The following is an 18,172-nucleotide window of genomic DNA, read 5'->3' as shown; positions in this document are numbered from 1 at the left end:
AGGCAATCCGTCGACTCGTTTCGACAGGTACAGCGGATTGGCTGTTATTCTCAAATATAGCTTCAATCAACGTATCGTCATTCTTTCCACCGGCAAGTCGAAGACGATTAATCAAATATTGGATCAGATATCCTTTTTATTCCCAAATAATATGGCCGAATGATAGGTAAGAGGAATTTTTATCTTCAAATTGTAACGTCGAATTGAATGAACTTTTATTTTCTAGTAAAACGACCGAACATGGCGGGCCAGATTAGCTTTTAGCAGTCTTATCATTTAAATCGTATCATTGAAAGGTAAGAAACTCCAATGAGCGAGATAGGGATTAAAGGAAATTTATAAACCAAGTTTATATATCAAATATAATTCTGTGAGTACGTCGTTTATTTCTCTCGTGCGTTTTCTCTGCATACATCGCTACATTTGCCGAGGTATTCGCGTGTAAATAATGGTATCGTCACTGATGTAAAGCGCCGGCGTTCTTCGCGACGACATCAGTACGAGGACGAAAGACGCGCTAGGGGTTCGGGAAAACGAGAAATAAGGTGTTTTTGGAAAACATCCGCTTTGAAATCTTCCTGAGAGACAACACCGACCGAAACGAACGTTCCTACGACGTCGTGACATCATCTCTCTCACGAGACGTTTTCGTAATTTCAGCTCGCCTTTTGGGCGCTCGTCCGACATCGAGAGAGTCGGCCTCGAGAGAGAGAGAGAGAGAGAGAGAGAATCGCGGGAGAGAACATCTCGTCGGTTATTAACGCGAGAACGATGCGGTGGTTGATCGCTTGGCGCAGCCGCAGGTGAGATGGCGCTAGCTGGCGCCTCGGGGAATCGTCGTCAGTGAAAATGGAGCCGCTCGAGTGAAGGTGGGTGATTCTGTGCGCGCGTGAGCCCGGAAAGTGGCATTTACTCGGAAATGTGGCAGGATCTCGGCGGCCTGGGCGGCGTAGGCGTGAATTCCGGTGCTCATCAGGTCGAATTCGGCACGACAGGTGAGCGATTCCGTGGCGAACCGTTGTTTCGTAGCGCGTACACACCGACGAGTCTGGGAAATGCCGAGTCCTTCTCATCTTGCGTAGAGCGCATGCTCCCTCGCTCCGATCGCACGTATGTGTGCGACGCGCAATGTATGTATACACCGTACGACGCCATACGCGCGTCGTAAACAAATCGTCGCCAAACGTGACGCCGACTTTTCTCGCAGGAAGATCGGCCTACGCGACGGGAAAAATCGATTATACGATCGACTGTGCGATTTTCCTTCTTGTGCGATCGGCTTTGATCTCTACCTCACCTTCTCCATCTTTCGCACTCGTGACGTCGTGTTTGGCAACACGTATTCCCGGAAGGGACGTTCCGAGGACTCCTCTCGGAGGATTCACGCGCGCGTGTGTGTGTTTGTGCGTATTTTTAAAACCACTCGTGTCCCATCGACGCATCTACGAAACGCGACGCGATTCTCGGAAAGCGTGATCGACATTAGTTATCTCGTGGGTATCTCGAATTTTACTCCGGCGACAGGTAAATTTCGCAAATACCGTCTGCGGTTATCCCGAGGCCCCGTCTCATCGGTAATCAATGGAGCGTAGCCTCGATGTCGCGGATATCGAGTCCGTTACAATCGTCACGCGTCCCGACCGTTCTTAATTGTCTCGTTCCGTTGCGACATGCCCAGCCTAGCCTAGCCTAACCTAGGTCGCCCGAGGCGACCGTTCTGATCCACCCCGGCAGAAAAAAAGCTGGCGTACTCGCGTTTATGTAACTTAACCCTAACCTGACTTAATACACACTGTCCACCTCTCCCTGCGGGAAAATTTCAAGCATTGTGCGATATCGCGAGGCGCACGTTTTTTTCTCATGTAAAAAAAAGCCGCCTAAAGTTTTTTAAGTCGCGCACAAAGAAACAAATTTTTTTACATTTCTTTGGATTTAGTATTTCTATTTATTTAACTAAAATTTGTTTCATAGAAGCAACGTATACTTATATAAATATTATTTGTTTGAGCAAAAATTTTATCGTCTCATTCAAGAAAACTCTATTATTTAGCAGAAAGAACGCTATTATTTGAAATAATATCTTTTAACCAGATAAAATACATGGTTACAATAAATATGTAAAATGAAACAAATAATTTCTTTATAAAAAAATTATCTTTTGCTTCAAACAAATTTTTTATTTAAGATAAAGATACATATTCGTTGAAAAGTCTAACAATTGTATTTATTAATCGGAATAATCGTTTCTTCGGATACCAATGATGAAGTTTGTTTGGATAAAATTATTAAATAATTAAAATTGATTAAATTTGAAGAAATCTTTTTCTCAGTACATAGACTAGAATTACAAATAGAACAGATTTAAAGATGTTTCCTCGTATGTGTTAGACATTTTTCGTCAAATCCTTGTTTGGGTACATTGCTTTTAGCCTAATTAGCGCTGCACTGAAATGTCGTTTCTTTTCTCTTGAATTATGAATGCTAAGCCGCATACTTGTTTCATTCTATAGGCAAGAAGCGCAACGTAGTTCAGCTAAACAATAGGTCTTTGACTTGACAGGAATCAAAGCCTCACTCCGAAGTGTGTGCTGACAGTATTGAAAATCTATAGGCTCGTGTTCTGAACTCTCTTTTATTGATAAAAGCGGCTCCAAAAGTGGCTTAGAAACTATCTGATTGGCTGTCCACATTTAAAGCATCTTTATCGATGAAAGAAAGTTCAGAATGCGGATCCTTGTATACGGTCAGTCACGAGAAGGTTGCAACATTTTCTTTTTCGACGAGTTTCGCAACGGAAAAATGTATTTCCCGAGAACGACTAAAAAACAAATTCTCCCATTGGACACGAGATACGTCCCGAAGCTTATAAAAAGTGTTCTTTTTTTTTCGCAACCGTTTTGTAACTGACCTGATGCAACGTAATCTGTAGATTTTCAGTATCGCCAGCGTATTTTAGGATGTAACTCGAGTTTGATTGATTCGGAAAGCCGAAATCGCAACTGTCGCGATAAAAGTTGTCGCGGATTAACGTTCGGCGAACGTTCGTCCCTACGGCTCACACGTAGCCTTAATTCGAAAGCTCTATTTTTAGACCTTTCGGTAAATTGCCGCTAACGAGGTCTCCGTTCGGCTCGGCAACGGGGACGCGCATTATCCCAACGTTCGCTTAATCGTCCGTTCCTCGGACAATTATTTAAAAAAGGCAGGAAAGATCGAGGTGCGATACGCATCGCGCGGCGTTACCGAGAGCGAACGAGACGCACGATAATCCCATAAAATAAAACTACCAATATCCGGACATGTACCTAAATCTGGACACATTCTTATTGTTTTGATTTTTAACTACGAATATCTAAACTTTCGACTATGAATATATAAATATACATATATTCCATGTTGAAAGTTTAAATATTCATATTTAAGGACCAAAATAATGAGAATGCCCAGGTTTAGGTATATGTCCCGACATTGGTATCGGACTTTTACCTTACAGCACACGATATCCGATGGACATCCTGTGGACGTCCTTAGGACATAGGGGCGCCCTCTGGACATCTTTAGGACGTCCTTGGAGGCTTGTGCTGTACGGGAATACACTTTTGCCACTACGGATATAATCGACGTTTCTAATCCGATGATTGTTTGCCCGAACTTACAGAACTGACTCCCGAGCAACAAAAGATCCTGATCGACATAAGGCGGAAGAAAACCGAGTTGCTGCTCGAGATACAAGTGAGTACACACCGAAATCTCTCGCGTCTGAGAGAGTTCCACGTCTCGCCGAGCGCGTACCGAGCCAGTCAGACGTGATGCTGTTGACGGTCGTTTGCGTAACACCGAGAGAGGAGATATTGCGTCCCCCGCACACCTTGCGCCTGATGATCCGCATTCAATAGAAAATGATGAGTGCCGCTTCGCGGAGTTTCTAACGAAACATCCTAACTATGAGCGAGCGAGCGAGCGAACGAGTGACATCATTCAGCTGGAATTTGTACATGAAATGACTAACGTTTACGACGTGACACCCTCCGCTTATCGTGCGTGGATGCGACTGGACGATATGAAAACTGTTTTATCGGTACAACCATGTATCTTGTACTCTAGATCGAAAATTACATGATTTTCAGCCTCATATATAATACGTGATATTGAAAATCGCATAACATAATTTTAAGTAATAATATGATAGGATTATATTAGTTCTAATTATTATGATTCTGACCTTATGTGTATATATGTAATATACATATAAGACAGAAAATTTTATAATTTTCCGTCTAGGGAGTGAATACAGTACATGGCGCCGACTGTATAGCACATGTGTGTTGTACCATTCCCTAGACTGATATTTTTTGCTATTATACTATTTTTCGCCTTCCATATACATAAGATCGAAACTATCATAATTAGGGCCATTATAATCCTAACATTATAGTAAAATTACTTTTACGATGTTTAATCTTATACGTTAAATGACGCCGGCTGTACATTGTTTCACCGCCTGCAGCGCGCGGTGATACAATTTCATTTCGTTTCCGCAACGAGATTTTACAAAGTAAATACATTTTAATCGACAATGACGGGACTTTCCTGATGAATCCGCACGCGTGCCGAAGTGCGCACGAACGTTATCTCGTTAAATGCGCGTTATCTCTCGGATATTTCATCCGAGAGACATCAGTGGCCTAATTTCGCCTGTGTGAAATATATATCATTCATCCACACACACACACGTGTCACGTACGTTCTGCTTTCTTCTGCGCGTATCGCGCGATTGGGAAAATTGATCGTCGGCCTTTACGGTGATCGAGACTGAACAGCGAGGAGAGGAAAGTACCTGCGAATTAAACGCGAACATCTGCGCGACGAGGTCGCGCAAGAAAAGCTCGAAGCTCCTTCGTCATTCCTCCGACGTCGTCATTCGAGAGGAGCCCTTTATTTCTGAATCTCATCGCGCTCGTTCTTTTTCCTCTTCGACTTCGCAGAGTGTAACGTTTTTCGGTTATCTTTATAAAAATAACCAGTCGGGATGCGTATCTCTCACGAGAAATATCTATCACGTTATCCTATCAAGGACGGATAACGGAGACGAGAAAGAGGAAATAGGCGGATGGGGCACACACTGCGAGGACATACGTTGCACGAGCATATATGTAAGCAGTCAGAAAAATTCCAGGATGTTCTCAAAGATAAGGCCGTTTCCGTGGCGCTCGATAGCTCGTCGCTTACTCATCGCCTCGAACGTCCGTTCAGCACGAAACGCGCTGTGAACGCACGAACGTCGCGAGAAGAGAAACCTCGGCTCCCGGAAAGGTCATAGAGTGACCCCGTGTGTGCACCTTGTCTCCTTGAACCCTCCCTCCCACCCTCCTTTTAAACTGGGTATGCGCCGAGCGAACGAACGAGAGACGAACAGCGAAAACTGCAAACTTTTATTGTTACCATTTGGGAAATGTGTTACGCATAACGAATCCAAATAGAACGCCGTATCGGGCCGACTTGCTCATAAAGTGGTTCACTAAAGAAAGTTTAGACGCGTTTAGACATGAATACACACGGAGAAAAACTAATTTGTCGGCGCAGCAAATTTTCTGCTGTCGCAACAAAATTTGCCGCACGGGAAAAACGATCAGCTGCAGCAGCTAAATTAGCTGTAACATGTAGACGCTTAAAACTTCAGCAATGTAACTTTAGCAAACGTAAGTAATTTTAATTGCTGCGGTAGCAAACATTAGTATTGGTATTATCGTATATATCATTTATAATAATACGTTTTTTCATAGTAATCTTTTCCTTCCGTACAGATACCGTATGGGCAGCAAAACGATTTGTTGAAAATACTAATTGCTGTTCGCTGGATTATTTTGCCGAATAGCCGAAATCTATTACAAATTATTTTGCTGTAAGAACTTAATAAATGTAGAAAACACTCTTTTGTCCTTAACAGCAAATTAACGAGTTCTAAGGACAAATTCACTCAGCAGAATATTATATATTTTCCAACCTGGCAAAACAAAATTGTATCTGCTGTAATTATGAATAATTCGCTAATTCGGCAGTGCCAACTAAATTTTATTGCTATCGCAACGAATATGCAGCAGCGACGATGGTTTTGCTACAATAGCAAAACTATTTTTCTCCGTGTATATTCGCGCACCATAATCTAAACGCGCACCAACTTTCTGCGGTAAACCACCTTATCAGCAAATCGGACCGACATCTTCTATTCGGATTCGGTATGGCGTACACATTTCCCAAATTATAACAACGAAAAGTTTGCATTCGCTATTCATATTCCACGTTGTTCGTTCGTTTAATTTATATCTAGCATCACCAGTGTATACTCCTTTACTCGTCACGTTCGTCTCGCATACCCGTATAAAAAATTTCTTGAAATCTCTAATTGGGATCCAATTTAAAATAATTACGGATTCTAATTGGGAAATCTGCGCAGGTTAGAAGTGTGACGTCTCACACATTACGGTTCTAAGCGGGAAACATATGTTCTGTTTTTGTTTTTAGCCGAATCGGCTGCGTTGATTCAAGAAATTTTCGCACACTGAAGCGTGAGAGAATCTCGTACGTGCGCTTCATACGCTTCAATGCATGTAAATTTCTTGAACTAGTGCAGCCAGCTAAAAAGAACAGACCGATAAACAGATCCTATTGATTACCTTCAACGTTTCCCCAAGATTTCTTCTGCTTTCCATTTTATATTACGATTCTGAAGAAAATAAAACGAAATACTTTAAATATTTACACGTTACAAGTACATATACATACACACTCTACGTAACAATATTAAAAATATGACCTCATTTATCGTTAACCTTTGTCGTTAACTTCTTAATCTGATATTCGCTCAAACCATCGTTAGATTTTGACGATGGACAGTCACATGCGACACGAAGTAAATGGTAGCATCGAGCTAATCAGGAGCATCACGGAAGAGAGGCTTTATCCCATTTTTAGGATAAGATTTTTTAAGACAAGATTCCCAGATGGTATCGCAGCGGGACAACTTATTTTGGGATAACTTGGGTATTCTAATCTCGGGATCTACGCTGTAAATGGGAAAAAAGATCTGCGAAATTTTCTGCGCGGGTGCTCGTAAGCGGCACGAGACGCCGATTTCGCGGAGAAACATGAGCGAGAGCAAGCTCGGCTTCCAAAAAGCTCGCAGGACGACCCCCTTCGGACCTTCAACGACGCTCTTCGCCCGTTCGAATAACGCGCTCTCTTCGCGGGTTCTCGCTCCGTGCGACATTTCGAATAAATTCAGGCGAATTCAGCGCGAATTCGCAGTAGTATAAGCGTCTCGCCGCGCGCGTAAACATCTCTCGGATACGAAAGGAATCTGGTGGATCGCGCGAGCCTTCTCGAAGTCGTCACTCTGCTTGAACTCGCCGATTCGCCATGTCCAGGACGCTCCTCGCAGCCAAATCGAATGACAGTAAGCCCGGGATACGCTGGTCGCGTCTGCTGGCTTGTCTCACGTACGCCGGCGTGCGAAAGAAACGAAGGCCGAAGGAGGTAACATATATAATTAATTAGTGGTATAAATTGCCGTTATCAACGACGCCGATGTTGATCTATCGTCGATCGTCGAGCGCAGTAAGCTCGAGCGGAGTCGCAACGAGCAAGGACACGTAGGCGACGAGTGTACGCGATTCCCGACACGTGTTTGCTTCCTGCTGCCTCTCATTCGATCGGTTTTCTCCGTTGGCCATGCGTCTAATTAGATACAATTAACACGCGTCATCGGAGCGTTGATCACGGTCGAGCGGCAGCCGCCGTGCGACCTTCCAGCGAACGCGCGGAATCTGCGAAATCTCCATTCGCACGAGAACGCGTGGGTAGGTCGTCACTTTTCCCGAGCGCGCGAGACGGTTCCCGCACCACGATTGTTCCCGGCTAACTTACAGGAAGTTAGAAGGTCATGATATCAGATGGTTACGATCACGCGGGCCGCCACTCACGGATCTTACGCGATAACCGGTTATGATAGGAGCCGAAGTGATGGTGTGTATGAGACAGCCGGTGCTACGAAGGATTCGGAGAAGAGCACACAAGCATCTTCATTGTATTCTTATCTGTCGGTTAAGAGTATGGTTACAAAGGGCCAATATTTACACGGGGCACTGTCATTTCGGCGTCTATCGATCGCCACGCCAGGCCGTGAGCAGTGGCTAGGGAAATTTATTTCTGGAAAATACTTGCTAGATAGAAAAATCTCATCTTAACACCACTAAGTTTCTTCGATGGGAAGGAAATATTACACAATTCTAGTGATACTGTCTTAAATTTCGAACCATTTTAAACTTACACTCAGTAATTCATTTACAAATTAAGATCGCATTCAAGAAAATATTTACCACAAGCTATTATGATATATTTAAATTGATAAAAACATGCCCTCTCTGAAAAATCATGTAATTACGTTAACTTTATTCTATCATTATTTTTTTTTTTTCGATGTGGCAAATTTACGTCTATCCGGACATGACCATTCGATGCAGTGTTCTAACTTCATTGGAAAAAACGTGCGCAAATCGTTGTGCAAACGAGCGTATACGCACAATCGATCAATTCGTCGTTGTCGATTCAACGTCCTCGGCGATTCCCGACTCTGCTTAATGACGCCAGGTATTTATATATCTACGATTTCACTCGCTCGCCTTGTTGTCCCAACTTTCGTTAAACTCTTCTCACGTCGCACTCGCGACCGTGAGCGGCCGTGAATCGCGTAGAAAGCCGCGAATTATCGCAGCTGCGTCGCCGCTAACTCGAACAATAATAAACGTGAAAATCGCGATGTGAGAAATATGTCAGTGGATCTTGAGACGATTACCGCCCTCTTTCTCTCTCTTTCTTCCTCGGTTTTCTTCCCGGCCTTAATCAATCTCCTTCGAGCGCATCCGTCAAAAGTTCGACGCGGTCGCGGGGGAACCTATTTTCTCATTAAAAAGTAAACTCGATAGACTTGTCTATGAGAAGAGTCGATAACGATTAAGTACCGCCGTTGTCCTAACAGTTATCGCGTATCCCGTGGTGTACCCTTCCCACACACACACATACACGTCGCTCCGTAACGGTGTATTAACATTTAACAAAAAAGCCCCATCTATTCGCAGGCGTAAACAACGCCATTAAAAATACGAGCCTCATAATATGTTGGCGAAACCTCGCCGGCGATTAGAAAGGAACGCTGAAAAGACGCATTACGTAAAGCGAGATGTTTACTCGGAACTCGTTCGATCGACTTGTACAATAGATAGTCGATAGAGATGGACGGTTAGATACGAATGGTCGAGGAAGCGGCTGTAGGTATCGCGACAATGCGCGATGTACATGCACGATAAATCGTCTTCGGTACGAACGGTTTCCCGGCGAGGAGGAAGTAGTCGTCGCAGTTGACCAATAGCTGACGCATCCACTTCGTAGTATAACATCAATGAACAACGTCACCCGCGCCGCTCGTTATCCGCGCTAATCGAACGATTACTGCGACTAAACGCGGCTAACGTAGATCGCGAGTTGTACGTGTTGTAATATTTGTCATAACCGATAAAAGTTACACGCTATCTGCTAATACGTCAAATACCGTTGTTTACGTAATTTTCTTATCGTTCTTGACAAGAGTAGAGCCCCCGGTCGTTTCTCTCGTCGATGTGATCGATATGAGACGTGTTTTACTCGACCGTACCGGATTTCTCTCGAAATTATTGGAAGTGAAATACCAATCGAAAAGCAAAATGGCGAGTGACTCGAATTCGACCGATTTTTCACTCACGCAAAGTGAATTCTTCGCTCTGAGAATCAAGTGAGAATCTTCACTCGGAATTGAAGAGTGAACCTGATGCGTCTCACACACGGAAATAAAGAAATAGCTCACAAACAGCTAAAAATTAGCTGTTCATATAATACGACTGAAATTTAGTTAACTTGGCTAATTTTTTTGTCCTTGCATTTAGGTTTTAGCTCCCACAGCTAAAAGCTAGGCTTGGTAACTAGATTTCAGTTGTGTTATACGGGCAGCTGATTCCTTTTTCCCGTGCAGGAACAGGTTCGTTCTCCTAATCGATTAACATATTTGTATTGATCTATATATTTTACTCGGCTGAATATGTTACTTTCTACATTTCTTAGAAATGCCGCTCGACAAGTAGAATGTTTGCCGAATCATTCGAATTCCAACGATTTTTCACTCATGCTGGTTAAATTCTCCCCTCTGAGAATCGATGACGCGTGTTAATCGTCGAGTGAATATTTTCACTCGGAATTGAAGAGTGAATCCGATGATTCACCGTCTCGCAAAAACAAATTCGCTCTGATCGTTGAAAAAGATTCGATGTTTCGCTTTAACGTTCGAATCGTTCACTCATATGGATTGAGAATCTACTCCAAGTTTCAGTTAAACATTCATTCTTGCGATTCCGCATGACAAGATTTTCACTGACGCATCGAGTGCATTTTCACTCGTTTTCACTCTAATAAATTTAGAGGGAGAGAGAGTGTGTAGTGCAACACGCTGCAATAACCAACAGCGCATCGTCGGAAGAAACGTCCATTTGATTGATCGGTCGACTGTCACGATTAATTAGCAAAATTGATACAAAGACTGACATGAGACATGTCGATGAGACAGGGAAAAGACGCCGAAAGCGCCTGTAAGGCGGATCGATCCGAGCGTTTTGCCGCAGAAAATAAGTAATAAGCAATAAAAATAAGGACACGAGGACGCACATAAATCGATTACGGATCGGTCATTTTTCGAGGCTGCTCGATCAGGGCGACCAGAGCACGATCACGCGATAAAACTCGTCCGCACGCCAAACTAGGCGTACGCAGCTGGCCGTGAACATGGTCGCGATCCACGTTGGTCGCCTTGCACGTGCAGCGAGCAGGTGCGAGCGGCGATTTTTGAATTGTGTGTTATATCAATTCAGAGGGAAAAAAATGAGAAAAAAGCACAGCAAAGAAGAACGCCTCAGCCGCCACAACCGTCAGCTCCCGCCCCCGTCGTCGCCGTGAGACCGCGGAATTCGTCTTGCGAGAGAGATAAAGCGTTTATTTACATTCTAGAGCGAGTCCTCTAAGAACGTTACAATAATAATATTGTGATATAGACGGAGAACATAAAAAAAAAAGAGAGAAAAAGAAAAAAGGGAGGAGAGGTATAAGAAATAAAAAAAGGAAATTTTGAAAGAAAAGTAAAGGAGGTTTCCCCTTCACTTGTTCTACCCGTTCTGTTTAACATATAGAGTATCCATAAATTAGACCGACAACTTCAGGTGGTTATAGAGAACATCAAAACAAGTAATTTTGATCAACAAACCCGTGGCTACAAATAAGCAGTTTTGGCGTCAGAATAAATTATTTACAACAGCTGTTCGAAGCGTTGATAATTTGCGTCTAGCTTTCCCATAAATAAGACGCATGTGAACCGGTTTTTCGAAAGAAGAAATTTCCATTTTGAAAACGAACTCCGAACAAACAACAAAGAAACGCTGTGATATCGACCTTGTGAGTCAATAACAAATATTAGTAATGCTACTTATTTGAAAATTCTCAACAATTTTCAGTCCGATAAAGCAGTTTTTCAAGTTAATTTTTCATCAAGAGAACAACAACTACCTGGATCAAGAAAAATTGCTGTCTCCGTATTGGAGTTAATGACCAACACTTCGAACAAAACTGCTGCAAATAATTCACTCTAGTACCGAAATGGCTCCATTTACGGAAAATTACTTCGGTGTCCTTTACAGGCATCCGTAGTTTATCGATCTAATTTTCGGGACACCCTATATACCTTTTAAAATATCAAACGCATATGTTTCTTCTCCTCTCATTTTCAAAAAAAAGGAGAGAGAGACATTCGAGGAGGGCCGGCATTGTTCAACCGGATTTTCGCATGTGACACCTTACGGCCGACGATACTCGTCGTCCCTATCGAAATGTTTCTGGGAAAGCGTGCGTTCCACGGCGATCACCAAATATTTGTGCATACGCGAGAGGCGCGAGTGTGGATCGCAGCCGTGGCGAGGCGCCAGTGTGCGAGCCGCCGGAATGAGCCCGCCAGAACGAACGGAGTCCCGCAGTTGCGGGCGATCGCGTAACGACTGCTGACGCGCGCGCCGCGGACGGTGTGTACGCTGGGCCGTCGGCTCTCCTCTCCGCATCGGGTTTATAATCGCCTTGGGAATGCGACCGCCTCGGCCGTTCTTCTACCTGCGCCTGAGGACATAGAGCGCGCGAACAAAGACTACCGGGCGCGAGTGGTTTCCCTCTTGGACGGCGGGATCTCGGAATTTTCGGGCCTGCGTTCGCCACCACGTGCGGTCTTCCAGAGGAATTCTTCCTTTCCTCTCGAGGAGAGAGAGAGAGAGAGAGAGAGGGGGGAGAGAGAAGAGTCGTTTCATCCAACGAGGGGTACGAAACGCGAGAGGTGTGCCGAGGAGTCGAAGCGCGACGGAATACCGCGTCGGTCTTCTCGATTCCGAGTGAAAATATTCACCCGACGATTCACCGCGAGCGAGGAGGGGAATTCGCTCCGTACGAGCGAGCAACCGCGCGACGTGTCGGGGTGAAGTGTCGCCCAAGGTGCTCGCAGAGGGTCGTTGCACTTCCTGCGACCGGCCTACGCGTTTGTTGTCGCATCGTCGTGCCGCGCGACCTTTGCACCAGCGTTCCTGTTACTTTGTCGGCGTGGACGATGTCGCCCGGCCGTGGGGGCGATTCCGGTGAACGTGGAGCACCTCGGGGCGCGTGTCATCCGTATTTCACACGGCCGGTGTGAAGAAGTGAGAGAAGGGGTGGTGAAAAACGAAGGGAGAGCAAAAGTGTGTGTGGGCACCTGCGTTCGCTGAAAACGGCCGGCGAGAATGATCTTCACCGGTCGATCGGTAGACGCTTTGGACGATGTGCGAGCTGCGGGCGATGCGGCCGATCTCCACGCGGGGGGGCGTCGGGACATGAGCGCCGTCGCGATCGCGTCCGGGTGGTTCTCCAGTCTACGGAGACCCGGCAAGAAGAAGAAGAATAATTACCAGAAGCAGCAGGCGAAGAGCGCCTGGGACCTCAGCGGCTTGTCCACGGTTAGTCGTCCTGCAGAGTCGCGATCCTGCGCGCGGTCTGGATTCCCTCGTCGAGGTCTTCGCGATTCTGGTATCGATTATTTAATTCTTTTCAATGCGGAAACGTGAAGAGTAAACATTCCGCGTGTTTTCAAATTGGAACATTTCCGTGACACTTTTCACGAGTTCACGCTGAAGAAGATTCATGATCAATTCCCGGGGGGAATTTATGAAACGCATATATTTTCTAATTTGAAAACATTTGGAACTTTCGCGTTTCAGTTAGGAAAAAATTACATGATGGATACTCGGGTTTCGGAAACTCAAAGAGTTGCTTTTGATTTTTGAAACATTAACAAAATGCGATTGAAGAAAAAATCGTCACCTGCTACACATATTTATCCACGGTTGGTCGTCCAGCAGGATCAACAATCCTGCAGTCCAAGTCCTCTCATTGAGATTCTCACGGTCGGGCTTCGAGGAATTAAAGAATCGCGATTAATAGTCAGAAACGAAAAAAACCACGATTGGAAAAAATATCATTTGCTGTATGTGCTTGTTTACGAGGTCTCGGTTCTCACGACCGGCTTTCACGAAATTAACTCTTTTGCTATGTATGACACACACACACACACACACACACACATTATACATTATATATTGCGAACGCTGTATATGTATTACACCTCATTGGAATTTTCCGGTTAGAATTTTCCTTATTATATTATTCCGTCTCAGATTCTGTTTTTCACTTACTGGTTAACTCGTGGTTTAGGATTATATATATATTAATCTGATAATAATGCAAAAATGATATTCTCCTATTCATGCTTAATCATTAAACTTTAAATTTACCACTACAGAGCCATCGGCTTAATAATTAATTATGAAAAACACAATTTTTGCATTATCATTAGATTAACACTAAACCTACCATGACCGGTCGAATGACCGGTTTGTAATTTTTTTCTTATAAAAGTTTCTCCAATTTCTAATGGTACATTCTCTCTTATAAAAGTTTCTCCAATTTCTAATGATACATTCTTTCTGAGATTTCCCATCATTTTTGTCGCAATGTGTAAACGAATAAATATTTTTTCCCTTGCATATTTTTTCCTTCAAAAATCTTGCTTAAACTGCTTCGGCAGAAAGATACGCGTTAATCGTTGGTAGTAATAGTGTTAAGTCTCAGCCACAAGTTAACTGAAAAGTGATAAACCTCGGGCCTCGGTGTCGCGCAATCGAATATCGCACAGCGGCATTTTTGGTCGGAGCGCGCCGCAGCGACGGGGTTGAAGAACCGCGCGATCGATCTTGGGCGGGGGAAATTGAGGAACCGCTCGATCGAAGCTCGGGAAATTAAGAAACCGCGACTGAAAAGTAGAATCGCCGCCGCTCGCCGTTGCACGCTGCTGCACGCTCTGGGACGAATACTGAAATCATAGTAAGCGGTAGTATCGGCAGCGATGTCGCGAAGCGTCCGAAGTATAAAAGTACGGCGATCCTCCTCCCCGACGACGACGACGAGTCGTGCCAACTGGTCGGTTTTATTTCTAGATGTTGTTCGGAGCTTAACCGCGCGTTGCGTGGTAGCTCTCTCGAAAGCTCCGGTTGTTCCGGAGGTGACGGCACGTTCGAGCCGAGAAATGTTGTGCGCGTTAGCGTCAACATTCACGTGTCCGTTACATGACGGTCTCGTATGATAAATCGCGAATGCGAACACACACAGCAGTGAGAGAGGAATTTATCGAAGGTGACGGAGATGATCGCTCGCCGGCATTCCGTAAAAAAAAAACAACGATTTCATATGAACGAAGATAGCGTCCGTTAACAAGAAATTAATCGATACTTAATGTCCGATCGTATTAGGTATCGTCGGCACACGTCAAAAGAGACGGAGAGTCATTTAATTATACACGAGGCACATAAATGTCACGAAAGTTGAAGTTTCGTGACGACGACGACGGTTTCTCGACTCGAACCGCGCACTTCTACTTCTCTCGCCTTCGGAGAAGACGTCACGTCGCCCTTCTCCGCTACTCTTGCTTTCCAGGGTCAAGAATCAGATGCAAAATAGATGCTGATCACCGCTGCTGCTGCCGGCAGTGTAAGCACGTGGAAAGGCCGTGTGCGTGTGCACGCCGTGATGCGGACGATGAATCGCTCGCGTTATCAATCACTTCGCGTCGGCACGCGATTCTATTCGACGATCCGCAGAAGTGTGTAGGACACGGCGAGGAAAAAAGAAGGAACACCGCGGACTCCCTCGCCGCGAAAATAAGCAAGGTAGTAGTAGTAGTAACACTCCGCGACGTCGCGGAGTGACGTCACGAATTGAAGATTGTAAGTCAGGGAGACTTATTTATAGAAGGAACCGGGACCGCGCGCGTTCCGTTCATTCTAGATGCGCGGTTTTATTCGTATTCGTGCACACTGACACGCGGATATTCATAGCCGCGAACTCGCTGGCATGCGTGTCGTATGTGTGCGTGTGCTCCCGCGTGTGCACTGATAAAAAGAAATTGAAATTTTGCGAAGTAAATGTTTCTTGTGGCATCTTTCTCCATGTTTGCTAGTTAGAAAACAATTCCACTGCGATGACGGAATATATATTTTTGTGAAATATACCTAAGTTTTCTTATTAATCCGTTTACTTGTTGAGAATAAAATTTTCTCTTGCCGAATTTAAACAAACGTTTATCTATCTATGAGATAAACTTTATATTTATGTTTCAGTCTTTTTTCCTCCAGTGTGTATGTGTGTGAGTGTGCGTGTGCCGCTTGATAACGTGATTTATCACGAGAGCGCAACGTGAATTAATCGCCATCTCAGCAATTAATTCGGTTACGTCGCCGGGGAAGAAGCGCCGCTGCCGCCGGTCACGGGATCCGTGTCACTTACCCCGCGTTATAAAAGAGATTAGCCGGGTCAGTAGCGGATCGAATCGTCCGGATTCCCGATGACACGAATAACGCGCGATACGCCGGCGATAGCGGCGGTTAAGGGCGAAAATAGATCGATGGGCGCCGCTTACGCGCCACGACCGTAGGTTTAAATAGCCAGCCTTACCTCTCCACCTGCGCGCGGCGTCTTTCGCACGCGCCTTTTGCACGCTCTCTCTCTCGAGGGAGATAAATATAATTCCTGCGCGCGCGATGAACGGTGAATTTGACCGACTCGACCCATATACGCCGGCGAGCGTACTATTAAGAAGAGGAGAAAAGGAAAAGTGCAGGAAAAAAGAGAGGGAGGGAGGGAGAGAGAGAAAAGAGTCGGGCGTAAACAACTAAAATGGGTTATGCCGGTCGAAAAGCGAGGCAAAGAGAGCCGAGGTGTTCGTGTGGCGTTCTTCTTTGACGTACACCCGCGGACAACAACGATTCGTTCCCAACTAGATCTAATAAGGCAAGACTAAGTCCTGTTTCATCTGGTAGAATCATGCATGGTTTCTACGTGGACATTCTTTTAATTAGGACAGATACCGCTGTTCCGTCTATTAAAATCATATGTAAAACCCGTGTTAGACTAGAATTCGAGATTGAAGATAGCAAATTAAAAATTCAAATCCGATAAAACGAGTAACTTCATTTCAAACAATAATCTAATGTTTCTTACGCTTCTCATTAAAACAAAGGCATCGGGCATATTTTGCTCTTGCCCCGTCAGATCCCGTGGGAAACGAATCGTTGTCCATAGATATACATTGCGAACGCTCAATGATCCACGAAGGTGTAGCGTTCTCTACGCACACGTGGAGAACGGAGAAACGGTAAGCAGCCGTGTTTGCTGATAAACGCGCATATCATCGTGATTTCGCAGGGAGACTCGGCGAAGCAAACAGCTCGAGAAGCCGGAGAAGTTGTCAGGGCTCGGTGTGTGACGCGCGTCGCGTCGCTCGCAAACTAAGCAACCGGATACTCGCTATCTGGAGCCTAATGTCGCGCGAACAACATCGCCGCCGGCGATCAGTGTGCATTGTTGAATTAATGACTAAACGGCGGTTCGCGTTTTCGCTTACGTCCTACTCTGAATCACTCACAGCCGTGTCGACGGCGGCGGAGGAGGAGCACCGGTGTTATTATCGTCGTTTACGCGATCCGCCGTTCCCGCGATTCCGCATTGCGAGAAGCTCAATCACGCGCTTCATCATGTCGTTCTTTTCCCGACCGACCTAGAGTCCTTTGAGTTTGAATATGGACAAACTTGCTTCTAATTGGTCTAGTTTAACCCTTTTAGTGCCGGGCGAAAAAGAGGTGCTTATGCGAAGATAACCGGCCGATTTTACTAGGATTTGGTAAAAGACTCATAAAAACCAAACGAAAAGCAATATTTAAAAATTATTTATTTTAATTCTCTCGTAATGAAATTAGACTATTTATAACGTATTTTAAATTTATTTTGGTAGAGATCTCTCGCAATGCGAATAGTAAAGCGCTACAAGGTGCGGGCCGATATATCGGCTCTGGCACTTCTCGCCGGTGTAGCAGGAGCCGATATATCGGCTCCCGGCACTAAAAGGGTTAATATTTTATGCGATCGAAAATGGCGGAATTGAAGATTATCAATTAAGGGATATCCCTATTTGGAACAAATTTTTATTTAAAGTAAAAATTGCCTATTATAATATTTTATTTTACTATTTATTATATGTAAATATATTAGTGAAATATAAGGTTTATTTCACATAGAAATAAATGTTTATTTAAATACGGCGAAATAAAATTTTATTCCTAGCGAATAAATCAATTAATGAGAAAATTTAGGTATATTTTACAAAAATATATATTCCGTCATCATAGTGAAGTTTTTTTCTAGCCAATAAATATCGAAGAGAATGTCAGAAGGAATCAAGAAAGACTACTTGCAAAGTTTCAATTTCTTTTTCTCAATGTAGGTATCGGTCATATTACATTTATCCGTCACCATTCTTCTTCTATAATACTTACGTTATGCATGCGATATATATTTTTCGAGATCCATCTTTTAATACAGTATAGAAGGGAGTTAGCAGTCTACATGGGAAGAAAATTAGTTTGAAATCAAGAATAGATATTCTCATATATAAGCAAGAATATTATAATCTTCTTAGGAGACT

General features: G+C 44.3%; 1 protein-coding gene across 7 annotated transcripts in view; it reads left to right on the top strand.

The window, feature by feature from the left end:
- The first annotated feature begins 752 nt into the window (after positions 1 to 752).
- LOC106742374 (cytohesin-1) overlaps positions 753 to 18,172 on the top strand; it is a 30,061-nt gene continuing 12,641 nt past the window's right edge. For 4 of the 7 annotated variants that reach the window (XR_001374262.1, XR_001374263.1, XM_014615257.1 and 1 more), the window contains exon 1: positions 12,112 to 13,097. Coding sequence is in view for 4 of the 7 variants with exons in the window: in XM_014615257.1 (XP_014470743.1) it covers positions 12,885 to 13,097 (213 nt within the window). In the remaining 3 variants the exon portion in view is untranslated. Of the gene's footprint in view, positions 996 to 3,493; positions 3,584 to 3,658; positions 3,733 to 12,111; positions 13,098 to 18,172 lie in introns of those variants that run through there. The other 3 variants (XM_014615260.1, XM_014615258.1, XM_014615259.1) reach the window with 3 other exon arrangements.

The sequence above is a fragment of the Dinoponera quadriceps genome, unplaced genomic scaffold (genome assembly GCF_001313825.1).
Source record: "Dinoponera quadriceps isolate SergipeBrazil2010 unplaced genomic scaffold, ASM131382v1 scaffold629, whole genome shotgun sequence".
Taxonomy (NCBI): domain Eukaryota; kingdom Metazoa; phylum Arthropoda; class Insecta; order Hymenoptera; family Formicidae; genus Dinoponera; species Dinoponera quadriceps.
Note: the sequence above shows the minus strand (reverse complement) of the source record. Positions and strands in the feature narration are given on the sequence as shown.